This window comes from Citrus sinensis, chromosome 4 (assembly GCF_022201045.2).
Source record: "Citrus sinensis cultivar Valencia sweet orange chromosome 4, DVS_A1.0, whole genome shotgun sequence".
Lineage (NCBI taxonomy): Eukaryota > Viridiplantae > Streptophyta > Magnoliopsida > Sapindales > Rutaceae > Citrus > Citrus sinensis.
Genome location: NC_068559.1, coordinates 10,706,146 through 10,723,389, shown reverse-complemented (window position 1 = coordinate 10,723,389; position 17,244 = coordinate 10,706,146). Strand labels below are relative to the sequence as shown.

Here is a 17,244-nt window from a genome sequence, read left to right as displayed (position 1 = left end):
TCGCGGCACAAGATTTCCTTATTTTTCGACACGTATCAAACCGATCTTTTTGAGATTCAGGGCCCACATATTCCTTCACATATTTACGAAGATTTTTGTATCCTCTCATGGTGTACCTGAGGTACCCCCAGAGTCCTTAGGGTAGCCGGGGTACCTAGGGTACCCGAGGTACCCAAGGTATCCGAAATAAATTAATCTCTTAAATATCGACACGTGGCGCTTCATCATTAGCCTCATATTTCCTTCCCAAACAACATCCCCCTAGTTTCTTTGTGGCGAATGTAACTGAGGCACAAGAAACTCTTGGAGGAACTGTACGTGACACGTGCCGATATTTACGCACTGAACTGATGCATGTCTTCTTGAAGGAACATCCTCCTGATTTTTTTTTTTTTTTTTTTTTTTTTTTTTTAAAAGATGGGAACGAACAGTTGTCTTCATGTCTCTCTCTCCTTTTTCTTGGGAAGTGGCAGCCGTCTGACATGCAGTTTGAATTAAAAAAATCAAACTCACGCAAACATCCCTGATCTTCTTTTCGTGCAGTGTGCTCTGTCAGGTTTAATTAACACCCCTGATGTAAATGTCAATCTCTTGTCGTTTATTTTGAAAATCCCAACATAATCTCCCATCAAATTTAATTACTTCCAGTGGCTTCTTGCTTGCTCTGGCTTTTAAAATTCAAAAACCAACCAAATCATTTCAACCTCCAGCTTCACGCATTTTTTTTTTCTTTTATATATAAATCACCTACTGCACGTTTTTATTTTCCCTTTATTCTACAATCCCCAGGCACTTTTCATCTTCTTCTCCAAACTCCAACGCCACCCCATCTCCACTTTTTCTTTTTATTCTACTTTTTTCTTCTTGTCCTTTCGTCTTCCATCTCCTTTTTTCTCTTTTTTTTTTTTTTTGCTTGCTCACTCTCAGCCCACTATTAAATTTTCTTTCTCTTTTCTTCATCTTCCTTTTTTCTTCTTTCTTTTTCCCTTTTTTTTTTTTTTTTTTTTTTTTTTTTTGTCGGCCTTGGCTCCCGTGATTTCCAGTGGTGGCGTGACAACGGTGTTCGGCTGGTGGTGCAGTAATCTCCTTGTGGTAAGCCATCTTCTCCCCCCATTTTGCTCCTTCGTTTCTTCCAGGGGCCTCTTCTTCTTCTTCTCATTTTTTTTTTTTTAATCCATGCTCCTCTCTTTTTGTTTTCTTTTAAATCATTCTGGAGGCTTTTCTCTTTCTCTTTATTTTTTTTTTTTTGACTTCCAGGCTCCTTTTTTTTTTTTTTTTTTTTTTTTCTTCCTCTTTTTTTTTTTATCTCCAGGCTTCTCCTTTTCTCTTTTTTTTTTTTTTTTGACTTCCAGGCTTTTTTTTTTTTTTTTTTTTTTTTACTTCCTCTTTTTTTTTATCTCCAGGCTTCTCCTTTTTTTTTTTTTCTGTACGTCCAAGCTTCTCTTTTTTTTTCTTTTTACTTCCTCTCTTTTTTTTTTTTATCTCCAGACTTCCCTTTTTTTTTTTTTTTCTCTAATGGGTTTCATTGTGTCTATGACAGCCTCTGGACAGCTCCATCTTTTGAGCAATTTTTGGCGATTTGCGACTTCTCTTGGCGATTTATAGTCTAAAACTTACTTATTGGCGACTGAAATTTGCTACTCTTGGTGAGATCTAGGTATAAAATTTTTCATACCTATTTTTGACTTCTTTATTTTGAAGAAGAATGTTGTGGCTTTGTTTTTGGATTTGTTTCTGGTTTTCATGCGAAGTGTTGGCATTTTTTTTTTTTTTTGTTTATGCTTTTATTGGTGGATGTTGGTGTTTGGCTTGTGATGGATGAGGTTTGAAGTTGTGGGGGTATGTTTTGATGTGGAGTTTTTCTTTTTCAACTTGTGTTTGGTGTTTTTAGGAGAGCAAGATGGGGAGAAAAACTGTTGGGAAAAAGGGTCGTAATGTGGTCGGGGAGCCGGGGGAGTCGAGTGAGGAGGCTCCCCTTTCTGATTCAGCCCCTCATATATCCCTTAGTGACGATGATGGGTCCCCTTCGGCTAGTCCCAAGTTATCTCGAACCAAAACTAATAAAAAATCAAAGATTAAAGGCAAACACCCAGCCAAGTCAGCCCATAGAAAAACTCGTGCAAAGACATCCAAACCCAAATCCCCTATTCCTGTTAGCATTCCAGAACCTCCCCTGATCTCTCCATCTGTCTCTGTAGCTCTTAAGCTCTATGCACTAGGGGGTAGGCCGGCTACTCCGAGAGATTTAGAAAGGGTTAAAGCCAAATACAACATACCTCATTCTGTCCACCTTAGGGTACCTCGCAAGGGCGAGTGCCCCGAGCACCCTCATTCTGATGGTGTTGCCCTTCATATCGACCTTTTTGACTTAGGTCTCCGTTTACCTCTTCAGCCATTTTTTAGGAAAATGTTCACTGAAATGAAAATTGCTCCCGGACAGTTATCCTTACCTGGTTGGAGATTGCTCACGGGTCTGGAGGTTTTGTGGCTAGATATTTTTGGGGAGGATATTTCTTATGGAGATTTGAGGGGGCTTTATCAGTTGAAGAAGTCCGCTGGTTTATCCGTAGCCTATTTTGCTACTTGGGGGGTTCATGGTAATTTGGTGAGACCGGATCCCTTGCTGAAAAAGGGCTACAGATATGGGTGGTTTGTGGCTGAGGGCGAGTGGGGGAAGAGCATTCCAGCGGGAAATGAAGTTGTGCAAGTTCGGAACTTCTTCAATGAAGATAGTATGTGTTTCTTTTCTCTTCTCTCCCTTTCTATGTATATATACACCTCTTCGCATGAATTTTCTTCTTATTCGTTGTTTTTTTTTTTTTGGGATTTTTACAGACATCACTTGGACCAAGGGAACGTGCCCAATTTATGAAGTGGGGAGGAAAGTGAATGGTGTCATAGAGAGGTTCCAGATTTTGCAGAGTGAGGGTGATGTTCTGTGCACTTCCCGGTTGGCGAGAGCTGGTCTGATTAAGGAGAGTTTTCAGTCTTCTTCGGGGGGCGATTCACGTATGGCTCTGTGGTGTTTCTGGGGTACCCCGCCTTCATTGGTTCTGTGGGGTGCCCCCATTATTTGAACAAACTTCTTTTCTTCTTTTTTTTTTTTTTTTTTTTGCTTTGGTGGCCATCTCTTATTTTTTCTTAATGTGCCTTTTTGCCAATGACGACTCTGTTGTTTATTTTCCTTATTTTTCTCTTTGTCTCACCCCTTTTTTTTTTGTTGGATAGGCATGGACCCTTTTGGCGAAGATTTTGACGCCTTCTTCAGTCGCATGAGCGGCAGCTCCTCCGGTACCCTGGGTACCTCCGCAAAAGGTGACCGACCTCCCGTCGTTCCAGGCGGCAAAGGCAAATTGCCCGTCTCTTCTCTTGGGGGTTCTCGGGGTACCCCGGCTACCCACAAGAGAAAGCTTGGCTCTCTTTTCTCGACTCCTGGAGACCTTATGGAGGGCGAGCTGGATCCGGTGGCTAACAAGCGGATATCGCACCTGACTGATTGCTTCCTTCATTCCTCTGAGAGTATTTCCACAGACATGGCAATGGAGGCGGATAAATTAGATTTAAATGAGCGCTATAGCCGAGCGCTCAAAGCTTGTCATGACGTAAGCGTCTCTCACTCTTTTCTTTTCCTCTTTTTTTTTATATCGTCCTGACTCCCTTTCCTTTTCTTTATTATTATTTGTGTAGGCGGCTTTCTACCTTAGCCACGGTCTCCGAGACCTTAGTGGCATCTCGGCTGTACAGACCGAGGTAGAGAGGCTGCGAGGTGAGGTTAGGCTCGGCCAGTCTCGGGAAGAGAAGCTAGGAGAGGAGGTCAGGGCTTTGCAAGGGCGCTCGGATGACCACGCCCGGGAGAATAGTCGATTGTCCAGGAAGTTGGAAGAGGCGGAGTCTAAGCACGACGAGCTACTATCTCGCCAACCGGAGATGATGGACAAGGCCTTTACTCTTATCATGACTGAGGTCTGGAGCGTCGAGCCTGAGTTGGTGGTACCCCGGGTGGAGAAATGGGTGGACAAGTCGGCCATCCTTAAAGCGATAGAGGACAAGAGGACTACCCAGGCTCCCCCATCTCATAGCCCCCCTCAATCTTCAGGGGTACCCCAAGTACCCCAGGCGGATCTCCTTTCGGTTAGCGCTGTTCATGTGGGTAGCAGCTCTTTGGCTGCGAGTGTTCCTGTTGATGCCCCCGTTGAAGGGAACGATGGAGAGGATGTCCCCCCTTCTGCTTGATCTTAATTGCCATTTAGGGTTTTATCTCGAGATATCTTAGCAGCTTTCTTTCTTTGCTTCTGTACCTTTGTAGTATGGCATCATCCTTTTGTTGTGTTGGGATACTTGTCTTTTGGAAGGTTGCCTCGGCAATCTTGCTACTTATTCGCATTAAATTTCTGCAATAGACTTTATTCGGCATACCATTGAATTCCTTGCTTATAATTGATTTGTGTAGACTCGCGGGGGTTCCTCAGGTACCCCAGGTACCCCCCTGATGTATTTTTGGCGCTTGCGTGGTGATTTCCGTAGATGTGCTCACTGATCGTCTTAATAAAGATTATGGCGCATCTCAAAATAATTTAATAATTCACACATCATCATAAGATAAAACGAAATTCATATTTGGCGCAACTAGGATAAAATAAAGATTATGGCGTATCTCAGATAGACTTGTGGAGTTTGTCGGGTACCCCAGGTACCCTCTTTTTTTCGGGGACCTTCTTGGCCCCCTTTCTTGCAGAAATGGTAAAAAACATGCTTGTTTTGCCATCCGCTTCTAGTCAATATTTAATAAAATAATGCGAATAGAGGGGCATGCTTGCCTACCTCGTTTCGTTTATCTATTCTTTACTTGGCTCAAGCAAAAGAATGGAGGTGTGGGCGTGTGCATACCTTAACGGAACCTCATGGCGTTAGGGTATGCTGGTTTACCTCGCCCTCGGGCCTTCTCTGACCCTCCCTCTTTACATTTGTTGTATTATTTCTTTTTGGCGTTGACCTCGAACAGATCTTCACGATCGAATCGAGTCAGATACCTCAGGTTCCCCTGATTATCTTGAAATGGAGCAATTATAGCTGAATAAGACATGGCGTAATAAGAGGAAGTCACATTAATGGCGAAAATTTAACCATAATCACATTCGGTAATCAAAAGGAGAACATTACATAAGACTGACTCATTGTCCCAATGAGAATAGGAAATCATATAGATATCCACTCTCTAGGACTTAGGGAATTAAAAAATTTCACTTGCACATGTGGGGTACCCTAAGTACCTTTCATGACTTTACCACATTGCACACATAGTAAAGAAAATAAGAGATAGATAAAGTGAACGATAAGGTTTAAGACACTGTCCTCATGTTAGTAGTACTTCCTCAGCATTGCGGCATTCCAGGGATGCTTGACGATTGTTCCATCCATGTGGAGTAGTCTGTATGCCCCTGAACCTACCGGCTTGTCTATGCGATATGGGCCTTCCCAATTGGCTCCGAAAGAGCCCTCCGAAGGTACCCGGGTATTCTGAGTTACCCTTCGTAGGACTAAATCCCCTTTCTTGAATGATCTGGGGCGTACCCTCTTGTCATATAAATCTGAAATGCGGTGCTGGTATATTGCAACCTTCAATTCTGCTTTGGCCCTTTTTTCTTCAACAAAATCAAGATTGAACGCAATCATAGAGGCATTCTCGGCTTCATCAAAGTATGCGGTTCTGTGAGAGGGTATCCCGATTTCAGCTGGAATGACTGCATCAGTCCCGAAAGCCAGAGAAAATGGAGTTTCCCTGGTTGAAATATTCTGAGTTGTCCGATAAGCCCAAAGAACACCGGGTAACTCGTCTACCCAAGCTCCTTTCCTTTCCTCCAGCCTCTTTTTTAGGATACCCTTGATGATTTTGTTGATGGCTTCCACTTGTCCATTAGATTGCGGGTGAGCCGGAGAAGCAAATCGGTTGGCTATCCCAAGCTCCGAACAGAAATTTCGAAATTTTTCATTATCAAATTGCTTCCCGTTGTCGCTGACAATTGCATTAGGGATTCCATATCTGCATATGAGGTTCCTCCAAACAAAATCAGTGGTTTTTCTCTCCGTAATGCTTGCCAACGGCTCCGCTTCTACCCACTTTGTGAAATAGTCAACGGCTACAATTGCATACTTAGCTTGTCCTCTACCAGTTGGTAGTGGGCCAATGAGATCTATACCCCAAACAGCAAATGGCCATGGAGAAGACATGACAGTTAACTTTTCTGGTGGAAGGTGGGGTACCTTGGCAAATCTCTGGCACTTGTCACAACTCTTGACTATGTTTTTGGCATCCTCTCGCATCGTAGGCCAATAAAATCCTTGACGAATGGCCTTCTGTGCCAATGATTGTGCTCCATAGTGGTTACCGCAAATCCCTTCGTGTATCTCTCTCATGACATATTCGGCATGTTCATTTCCCAAGCACTTTAAGTAAGGGAGGGTAAACCCTCTTCTGAATAAGGTATCCTCGATGAGACAATATCGAGCAGCTTTGTACTTTAGCTTCCTTGCTTCATTCTTATTTGAGGGCAGATCCCCACTTCTGAGGTATCCTATGATTGGTTGCATCCAGGGTACCCCAGCAGTTATCGACCCTATTTCTTCTGGCTCAAGTAGATTAACACTGGGTGTAGGTACGTACTCAGCAGTGATTGGACCAACCGACTGAGTTGCACCGAAGGAAGCCATTTTGGCAAGGTTGTCAGCTTCACAATTTTCTAATCGTGGAACTCTTTCCACCTTGACCTCAGCAAATTGAGATATTAATTCTTTTGTTCTCCCGAGGTACCCCTTCATATTTTCTTCCTTAGCCTGATATTCTGAGTTGATCTGACCGACCACCAATTGAGAGTCACTCTTAATGTGGACTCTTTTTGCACCCAAGGCCTTCGACATCCTTAGCCCCGCTATCATAGCTTCATACTCAGCTTCGTTGTTTGAGGCCTTGAACCCGAATTGCAAGGCATAGCATAGCTTCACCTTATCTGGATCGATGATTATTACCCCCGCACCGCTTCCGTGCGAGTTGGAGGAACCATCAACATAAATTTCCCAGACCTGCTCTTCTTCAATAGCTGATGTAGTTTCGCTCGGGTACCCCGGGATCTCCTCACCCCCGGAGTCATTGGCGAATTCTGCAATGAAATCGGCGATGGCTTGGGCTTTAATAGCTGAGCGTGGCTTGAAGATGATGTCGAACTCACTCAATTCAAGAGACCAGCGAAGAAGTCTTCCAGACATATCTAACTTCTGGAGGATTTGTCGAAGGGGAAGGTTTGTTACAACGACAATGGTGTGGGCCTGAAAATATGGCCGGAGTTTCCTCGCAGAGATTACCAAAGCCAAAACAAGCTTCTCTGTGGCGGGGTACCTCTTTTCCGCATCCACCATTGCCCTACTAGTGTAGTAAATAGGCCGTTGCACCCCGTCTTCATCTTCTCTAAGCAACACCGAGCTAGTGGCGTGCTCGGAAACAGCGAGGTACAACAGAAGCACTTCTCCATGCTTAGGCTTGGCGAGCAATGGTGAATTAACGAGGTACTCCTTTAGCTTCTGAAAAGCCTCTTCGCACTCGGCGGTCCATTGGAGCTTCTTTCCCGCTTTCAAAGCTTTAAAAAATGGCTTGCATCTGTCGGTGGCCTTGGAGATGAAACGACTCAAGGCGGCTATCCGGCCAGCTAAGCTCTGGACTTCCTTGATGGTACTTGGTGACTTCATCCCAAGAACCGCCTGAATTTTGTCGGGATTGGCCTCAATTCCCCGCTGTTGTACCATAAATCCAAGGAATTTACCCGAAGTCACCCCGAATGCACATTTCTCAGGATTTAGGCGCATCTGATGCTTTCTCAAAATATTGAAGGTGTCTCTGAGGTGCCCCGAGTGGTCATTGGCGTACACCGACTTTGTTATCATATCATCGATGTACACCTCCATGGTACGACCGATTTGCTGTTTGAAGACCTTGTTCACCAAACGCTGATAGGTGGCGCCCGCATTCTTCAAACCAAAAGGCATAACCTTGTAGCAGTATAGCCCACGGTTGGTGATGAAGGCCGTTTTATCTTGATCAGGCTCGTACATTGGAATTTGGTTGTACCCGGAGAAAGCATCCATGAAACTAAGCATCTCGTGCCCAGCCGTAGCATCGACCAGCTGGTCTACCCGGGGAAGCGGGAAGCTATCCTTAGGGCAAGACTTGTTTAAATCCGTGAAATCTACACACATGCGCCATTTCCCGTTAGACTTCTTAACTAATACAACATTTGAAACCCAATCGGGGTACACCGCCTCCCTAATAAACCCCGCTGCTAGCAATCGGTCCACTTCTTGTTCAATGGCGTCATAGCGTTCCTGGTTGAAAGCTCGACGTTTTTGTTTGACAGGCCTATGATGTGGATCGACATTGAGCTTGTGGCAGGCGATAGAAGGCGGGATACCCGGCATGTCCGCATGAGACCAAGCGAACACATCTAAGTTTTTCCTTAAGAACCCAATAAGCTGCTCTCGGTGCTGGTCAGGGAGGTTGGAGCCTACCTTGACCATCTTGGTTGGGTCCTTATTGCAGATCATAACAGACACAAGATCCTCAGCCGGTGTTCCTCGCTTTTCATCTTTCGGTACCCGGGGATCCAGGGGTACCTCGACTTCTCCCATTGATGCTGAATTGGGACTTTGGGGTACCAGTGGTGCCCTGGGAGCTACCACGTCCACTTCCATTGGCCCAGCTTCATACGGCGCTTGGGGTACCTGGGAGTTCGCGGACCGTTGAGCTTTCTTACGTGCAACTCTCCGGCGTCTAGCCAGTGCCCGCTTGGATAGGCTGGTAAATGGCCTTGTGCTGACGGGGTACCCTTCTAGGAACATATTGGTGGCGATTTGGTAGCTCACTTTCGATGCGACCGAGTAGCACCCTCGAGCCGATTGCTGATCCCCTTTGATCGTGATAATTTCTCCAGCGGTTGGAATCTTCATGGTGAGGTAATGCATGGAGATTGCCGCCTTAGTTGTTGCTAAGAATGGTCTTCCCAAGATGATATTATAGGCACCTGGGTGATCCACAATAAGAAAATCAATCATATGAACAACACGGTGAGGTACCTTACCAAGTGTAACGGGCAGCGTAATAATGCCCTTTGGGATAACCATATCGCCGGCGAACCCAATAAGAGGTGTAGCACATGGGGTGATCTTTGGCGATTCAATCAATAGTTGATCCAAGGCGCTTTTGAAAATGATATCAACGGAGCTGCCGGTGTCTACAAGAGTTCTTGCTACCTTACCAGTAGCAACCTTCAACGTTATTACTAAGGCGTCGTCATGGGGGTACGAGACATCTTCAGCATCTTGCTCTGTGAAAAGGATAGATGGGGGATGGTGGGGTACCCCAGGTACCCTAAGTTGATTTTGACAAGCGAAATTCACTTCTTTTCCAGGGCGATCCAAAATTGGTGGCTTGCTGTAACGTTTGATGGCCCGTCTAGATTCCCCAGCGAGGGTAGGACCCCCTGCTATCATTCGAACATACACGCCTTTCTTAGATCCCTGGGGTATCTCGGCTTCGGGATGAGGGTTAGCAACGTGTTTACCCTTATCTTGTTCCGAGAACTTCCTTGCCTCACGCATATCAGCCACAAATTCCTTGAGATACCCACTCAGAATCAATGACTCAATTTCTTCCCTCAAGTGAAAGCATTCAGCGGTGCTATGGCCGAAATCTTCATGAAACTCACAATACTTCAAGCTACGCTTCATATTGGGGTATTTCCGAATTGGCTTAGGTGGGCGAAGCATCCCTGTATCCCTAATATGGTAAAAAATTTGTTCTGGAGATTGATTCAAATGGTGGAAAGAGTCATATCTGGATTTTTGTGGTGCTTCCCGTTGTTCTGGCGGCAGCGGTGGGCTATGTACTCGGGGTGCTCGGAAGGGTACTTGAGGTACCCGGGGTACCCGGGGTACACTAGGGATATTCAGTCCTCTCCCACGTGGGGTTGGACGAGGTGGGCTGTGTACCCGGGGTGCTCGAGAGGGTACCTGAGGTACATCGGCTCTCTTGGGTTTCTCCTTGTTCCTCACAACTTCGACTCTATCTTCCTCCCGCTTTAGGTTACACTTCTCATCCATTTCTATTTGTTGCAGGGCTCGAGAACGAGCTTCCCCATATGAAAGAGGGCGGTGTTTTTGAAATGACCGCCATAACTTCCCCAAACGCAAATTCTTTTCAAAATGAGTGAGAGTATGTTGGTGACCAAATGTACCGGTACGCAACACCTCTTGGTGGAAGCGGGTTACGTACTCGGCTAAAGACTCTGAATCCCCTTGCTTGACGAAAGCAAGCTTGGAGGATGTTATATCTTGGGCGGATGCATAACCAAACTCATGAACAAAATCTTTTAGGAGCTGGTCTAGGGAGGATACACTACCTGCCTTCAACGATCGGAACCATGACTTGGCTGGTCCGGTGAGGGTATGCGGGAAAATTCGGCACATAGCATTGTCGCCCACTCCTTTAATCATCATCTGGTCACGATATAACTCAGCATGTTCCACGGGATCCGAGGTACCCGAGTATTGTTGTATTTGAGGCATGGTGAACGCTTCCGGGAGAACCGCTGTCCGAATCTCCATGGTGAACGGCGAGTTATGCACTGCTGGTGCTAGAGCATTGGTGGGGTTTTGTTTTTCAGAAAGGAGCTTCACTTGAGCTTCGAGGTGCTCCATTTTTTCCAGGAACTCGCGGGGTACCCCAGGTGCACCTGAGGAGGCCGCTGTTGTCTGGGAAGCTCTTTTGGCGTTTAACTTGTACCGGAGATCTTCATGGACTTTTTGTTTGCGTTTGGTACCCTGGCTACTACGGGAATAACAAGAGGCAGTGGAGCGTTCTTCCCGGGAGCCGACGGCTTGAAACTTTGAACGGGTGCCCGATGGCCCATGCTTTGGTCTACTTCCCTCCGGTATTTCAGACCTTGGTATGATCTGTTTCTCACCGCGTGGAGGCGGGACATCTTGAGTTACCGGAGAAGTGGCTGCTTCGGGTACCCGAGATCCTACTGCTCTGAGAATCGCATGAGCTAAATCCTCAAAGTGTTTATGAGTAACGGGCTCCTCGTCGGGTTGAATACCAGCTGATTGCTTAACTGATTTGCCTTTCTCTAGGCGGGATGCCCTCCTTGCCGAGTCACCCCTCTCATCACCGCCGTGGTCCTCTGCTCCATCATGACCTAACATTTGGTTATCAGCGGGTACGTCGGGTGCCATGGTTGTGCAAGCACACGTACCGACAAGCTTAGCACTGTGTGGAAGCTTTTTGCTCGTATCCCCACAGACGGCGCCAATTGTTTTCGGCTGATTTTGGGTTAATGAATAAAAAACCACAAAACCAACGCAAGAGCAATAAATTTATATTTTTGTCGGGGAGCGGGGTACCTCGCTTGTTCGGCACGTGCGGGCTGTTTGGGATTTTTGTGGAGTGAAGGAGGATTGAGATGACGGTGGATATGGAGGGGGTCTGACTTCAGGTGCGGAGGGCTGGTGAAACTCGCCTTAAACCTGCGAAACAACCAAAAAGATGTCAAAGGTGGAGCCGGGGGTGGCCGGCGACCACACTCCGACGCTCAAGTCAGAGTTGGGTTATCTCAGGTTAGAGAGCTTGCAAGCTCTCGGTAATGGAGATTTTGAGGTTGAAGAAACCTTCGTTTTTTTTGGTGAGTGTGTTCCCCTCCTTGATAAAAATTAAACCTGAGTATTTATATGGTGTACCCCGGTCGCCGTGCCACCTGGCGCTATTTTAGTGGCGTTCCCTGCTGTCATGTCAGGAATATTCTTATTTTTATGCGTAAGGCGGCTTAGACGTTTCAAAAACATCAGTGGAGAGCAAGTATGTGGCATATTCACGTGTTGGGCGTAGTGGAGTGGTCCCGCGTACCTCTGCAATTCCGTTGTAATTTTGCAGGTATAGCAGGAAAAGCTGGTGGTCCCAACTGTCACAATATCACACTTTTGGCGGATTCGCTGGCGTGACAGGCGGCTGTCTCCTCTTTCGCGGCACAAGATTTCCTTATTTTTCGACACGTATCAAACCGATCTTTTTGAGATTCAGGGCCCACATATTCCTTCACATATTTACGAAGATTTTTGTATCCTCTCATGGTGTACCTGAGGTACCCCCAGAGTCCTTAGGGTAGCCGGGGTACCTAGGGTACCCGAGGTACCTAAGGTATCCGAAATAAATTAATCTCTTAAATATCGACACGTGGCGCTTCATCATTAGCCTCATATTTCCTTCCCAAACAATATATATATATAGATATAAAACTTTATTGTTTTCTTTAAAATTAGAAGTAAAATATTTAAGCATGTGAAGAAGACCTACCTTTAATTATTTCATAAACTTTAATACCCTAAGCAAGTGCGATAGAATTATTTTAAGGCACATCGCTACAACAATCAAGTCAAGGACAATAAATCCGAGTGCCAAGCTTTTGCAAAAACCACCTAATCACAGAAATGATGGCAAAAATCTGAGCATCATTAAAACAGTTTGGTTGCCAAATTAAGTGAATAATTAAGCAAAGCAGCCCAACAAGTTTTCTATATAGAACCTTTGGCTTTGGCAGGAAAAGAAGAAAATAAGTTGATAACATCGTCTTTGCAACTCAGAAAAATTCAATTTTTATTGGAATTAATTTCTTTCCTTTCTAAAAAATATATGGAAAAATGGAGTTGACATGTTTGGGGAAGTCTTCAAATTTGGAAAGATACCATGCCCTAGTTGCATAGCTTCTTCCCATTAAGTAAAAAGTTACACCTATAGCATAGCAAAATGCATACAGAGTTTGAGCAATGAAAAAGATGCCCCAAAACCCTAATATCTCAAACAAGTAATGGGGGCATACAACTTTATCAAATAAACCACTCGTGGGAATCTTGTATTCTTTTTCACCGTTTCTTCTCATTTTTGAAAGCAGATTGTGGTGGTAGAAATTGCCGCTTATTCCCAACAAAAATAGAATCATCCCCAAAAACTTCAAATCAATAGTTGGCTCTCCTAATCCTTCACTTTGAACATATATCATTGCTGCGGTGCTTATCAAATAACTTAGACTGATAACGATTGCAGAATCAAGAACCATCCCGCTACTATATTTATGAATGAACAACACCTGTAAAATACAGTAAAAAAAAATTATTTTTATTTTTTAGAATATATATATATATATAGCTTTATTTTTTATTTGTTTAGATTTTATATATCTATCCTTTTATATGGGCATCTTTCCTTTAGTCACTGGTATTTAGGTCAGCTACACTATTGTTTCTTCAAAAGGTAAAAGGATGGATAAAACCTAAATTCATTTTGGGAAGACTATCAATTCCCCTTACTAAAATCAATATATATCACTTATCCCTTTACTGTTTTCATAATAGTCAATAACCCTGCCAGTATAATTTTACAGTATCACCATTATTTTCAAATATGCTTTTATTTGTATTTATTATAAATTAAATAAATCATGTAAATGAAAATTAAAATAAAAAACTAAGTATTAAAAATAATAAATATGTTTTGAGATGAAAAGAATTAATAAGATATTTTTCTTGTATTTATAAAATAATAAAAATACAAGAAAAATATCTTATTACTAAGTTTTTATTCACATCAAAACATATATTTCTTGTTTTTAGTACTTAACTTGTTTGTTCTAATTTTTATTCATATGATTTATTTAATTTACAGTAAATAAGAATAAAAATATATAGAAAATAAGGGTAATGCTATAAAATTATGTTTTTAGCTATTATGAAAACAATAAAGGATAAGTATTATATATTGATTTCAATAATAAGAAAATTAGCAGTCTCCCTTAATTTTATAGCTCCCTACCTCTTTTAGTATTTAAATTTGAGGCCAACAGAAAAAAACTTGGTCCAATTACCAATCTAGTTAGCCTTATATTTTAAAAAATTACTCAATATGTCTCCTTCATTATTTTTATTGTTGTTAGTTCTAACTCTTTAAAGTTAATTAAACAATTTTGTTTTGTTAAAATCACTTAACAATTCAAAAAATCTAAAATGCAGCATATGAAAAAGTAGAGAATAATCAAGCGATATAGATCTTTTAAAATAAAAGATCTAATTAGGTAATTGATTCAAACCTTAACAATTAAAGGAGCATGCTTATGAATTCAAGAAGAAATTTGATTAACAGCATGCGGATGCATTACCTCAACGATTCTTTTGAAGAAATGAACAGTTAGAGCAGAAGTGAGCAACATAAATCGGAAGCCCTCATGAGGGAAAAGCCAAAATGAAGCAAGACCCGCAAGAAACGATGGCGTATAAAGAAAAAGCATGCCGGTTTTGGCTGAAAGTTTAATCTCCTTGTTGTTTGAAGATTTGTCAGAGTTGAAGTTCCAAAACTTTGAATATTTCAAGTGCTTTCCCTTGATTTCTGAGTAGCCTAGATTTGCCATTGTTACAACATTCACCACACACATTGTTTTGATAAACAATGAAGGAGGTAATGGGGAAAATATGCTAGTGATTAGAAACATGGCTCCTTTCTCTTTTTCCTCGCTTTCTAATCTTAAATCTTAATTTTGAGTGATATTGTTAAAAATAGACACAAGCACTCCGGGTGGATGAGACTGGAAAGAAACATTATTTAATTCCCATCGCTGTCTGTGTGAAATAATGATAACAAAAGTGGAAATATGAAACAATGCTGTGGAAGAAATGAATGGAAAGCACTTGGTGATAAGTAGTGCCACGTTACCGTTTATTTGCCTATCTTTATTGCTTAGAATCAGTCACTTCAACAATCCAGTTAACCCATCAGAATTTTATGTGGTGCTCTAATTTCATCCTTGAATTCAAATTAATTTCGACGTCAAGTACCCAAACCTTAGAAAACCTTGCATCCTACATATTATTCTTTAAGAACGAATATATTAAAAAATACTTTTTAAAATCTAGAAAGAACACATACTGCCAGCTTAAAGATAACATTATTCAAATGTTCTGAGAATTAATTGATTACTAAGAAAAACGATATAAGTATTAATCATTTAACTATTGAAAATGTTCATGAAAATAGGAAATCATTTTAGTTCAAACTCTCCGATTAAAGTTTAATGCCCAAAATAGTGTTGTATGAAAAAAGTTATTTAAGTGTCCATGTCTAACAGGATTAGAATTTTGGCAGTAAAACCATGAGGCACTTAGACAACTGCACCAAAAATCGTTAGGTAAATTTATCAAACTCCTCAAATTAGATAACAAAAACGCTTACAAAAAGATAGAAATAAGAGAGAGCAATATAATGAAAGCAAAAATTTATTACCTGAAAGAGCTTATAAAAGAAAGCTTGAGAGCTTCACAAGTATGCTCGAGTTGCTTGTTGAGTTATGCGTCTAAAATGACAAGTGCCATGCCCTACTTATAAGGGAGACTTGCCAATTCTAGAGAATTCTATACAACTTGCGTAACTTGCTACAAAAATCTAGATATTTCTAAGCATGCACATGTGTGGAAGGTTCTAGATATATACAAGAGAGACGTGCTAAAGTTTTATTGGAGAATTCTAGAATTGGGCACACATTGACTTGGATTTAGGCTCTTGTGCCTAGAATCTTGAGTGTTTGGGTTGGAATTTGGGGTGGCCTATTGCAACTTTCTCCACCTATGCTCACGGCATCCTTGTTGCAATTTCGTGCTTGAACCTTTGAATGTGCTCCGCGAATTGCCATAGATTCTCTTCGCATTCCAACTGACTTCACTATTGGGGATTTTCACTTCACCAAGTACTTATTGTAAGCTGGTATGCCTTTTCTTCAAATGACTCGATCGGCATGAATGTACTCCACATCTTTGTTAAACATTGCGACAACGGCTGCTGGGGGCACGTCTTGATTCACTATGACGTAGGTTAGCTACATCTCCATGGTATGGCTTAAGAAGGCTTACATGGAAGACCAGATGAATCTTGAGTTTTGGCATAAGTTGGAGCTGGTACAAAATGTTGCCCACACGTCAAACAATTGAGAAACTTTGCGCAAAGTCTTAAACTTTTGGCCTAGAAGCTTGATCATGACTTGATCTCTTTTTTTATACCTGATGTGGTGTCTCGTTGTGTTTGCATATTTTTTCATATCTTGCAGCTTTATCGAGATAAGCTCGCGTAAAATCCACTTCTTTATGTTATCTTAAGTGAGCTTTTAAGCCGTAGGGCGTTTTCCTTAATATGTCGAGGCTATGGCGTTAGGGATCATGGCTGAAATCCCATGATGATTTCGAATGGACTTTTATTGGTTGCTTTGCTCCATTGAAGGTTGTACAAGAATTAGACCAAGTCTAGTAGCTTCACCCAATCTTGATTATTAGTGCACATGTAATACCTAAATACATCTTGTGAAGGCCATTGATGCACTCGTTCTACTCATCAGTTTGCGGGTGGAAACTCATTGAGAACTTGAGTTCGTTTTCCAATAATTTGAAGTGCCTTGTCTAAAAGCAATTAGTGGATTAAAGGTCTTGATCATTCACTATGTTCTTCAAAACTCCCCATAGCTTCACGATGTGCTCAATGAAAAAAGAGCGACTTCATAAGTTTTACAATTAGCAGGTATAGTGATGAAGGTCGCATACTTGTTGTAGTTATTGACTACTACCATGATGTTTCCGTACCTATTAGACTTGGGCAAGGCTATAATGAAGTATATGGATACACTTTCCCATGGCCTTGGCATGAGTGGCAAAAGCTCTAATAATTCTGATAAAGGGTAGTGATCCACTTTATCTTATTGGCAAATAAGACAAATCCGCAAGTATGCATCGATGACGTCACATGTATGGCTAAAAATATGAAGCTTGGACTAGTGTAGTCAACTTTAGGGGGGCCAGCATATTTTAAGTCATGGCACTCCTTGATAACTTCTCTTCACAAGTTTTCCTACTGAAACACTAATGGCCAGTCTCTTTCAGTAAGGAGGTTGCCTTCTTTTCATCAAAACTACCATATTTTACCCTCAAGAACTTTTTGTAAGAGGTATTTAGCTAAAAATATTGTTGAAGGTATTCTTTGATGCATTAGAGAAGGTCGGAGTTTGACTAGCTCATGCTTAGTAATTCCAATTGTGCCTTGCGACTTAGAGCATATATGATGACATTGGCTTTTTCTAGTTTGTATTTGAGCCGATAATCAAAATCCACAAGAAAATCTTG

At 42.3% G+C, this 17,244-nt stretch overlaps 3 protein-coding genes across 8 annotated transcripts; 1 reads left to right on the top strand and 2 right to left on the bottom strand.

Annotated features, from left to right (window-relative positions):
• The first annotated feature begins 405 nt into the window (after positions 1-405).
• Positions 406-4,437, top strand: LOC102623403 (uncharacterized). Of its 2 annotated transcripts, XM_052439699.1 has the most exons (6): positions 406-1,092; positions 1,541-1,657; positions 1,892-2,732; positions 2,836-3,009; positions 3,229-3,602; positions 3,688-4,437. In XM_052439699.1, the coding sequence occupies exons 3-6, from the start codon at positions 1,901-1,903 to the stop codon at positions 4,231-4,233; spliced, it is 1,926 nt and encodes a 641-aa protein (XP_052295659.1). In that variant the 5' UTR covers positions 406-1,092; positions 1,541-1,657; positions 1,892-1,900; the 3' UTR covers positions 4,234-4,437. The 2 variants fall into 2 exon arrangements, with proteins under 2 accessions (XP_052295659.1, XP_024951578.2); XM_025095810.2 differs by lacking the exons at positions 406-1,092; positions 1,541-1,657 and having other exon boundaries at positions 1,667-2,732.
• A 142-nt stretch (positions 4,438-4,579) lies between these two features.
• On the bottom strand, positions 4,580-12,523 carry LOC127901805 (uncharacterized). Its single transcript, XM_052439698.1, has one exon. The coding sequence runs from the start codon at positions 11,275-11,277 to the stop codon at positions 5,359-5,361; it is 5,919 nt and encodes a 1,972-aa protein (XP_052295658.1). The 5' UTR covers positions 11,278-12,523; the 3' UTR covers positions 4,580-5,358.
• Positions 12,524-12,666: 143 nt separating this feature from the next.
• Positions 12,667-15,516, bottom strand: LOC102617880 (uncharacterized). Of its 5 annotated transcripts, none has more exons than XM_006485456.4 (3): positions 15,365-15,516; positions 14,247-15,250; positions 12,667-13,181 (listed from the first exon to the last, which is right to left on the bottom strand). In XM_006485456.4, exons 2-3 carry the CDS (start codon positions 14,574-14,576, stop codon positions 12,717-12,719), a joined length of 795 nt encoding a protein of 264 aa, XP_006485519.1. In that variant the 5' UTR covers positions 14,577-15,250; positions 15,365-15,516; the 3' UTR covers positions 12,667-12,716. The 5 variants fall into 5 exon arrangements, with proteins under 5 accessions (XP_006485519.1, XP_052295660.1, XP_024957164.1 ...); XM_052439700.1 differs by having other exon boundaries at positions 14,247-14,703; positions 14,798-15,439; XM_025101396.2 differs by having other exon boundaries at positions 14,247-14,955; positions 15,365-15,428.
• Between the last annotated feature and the right edge of the window lie 1,728 nt (positions 15,517-17,244).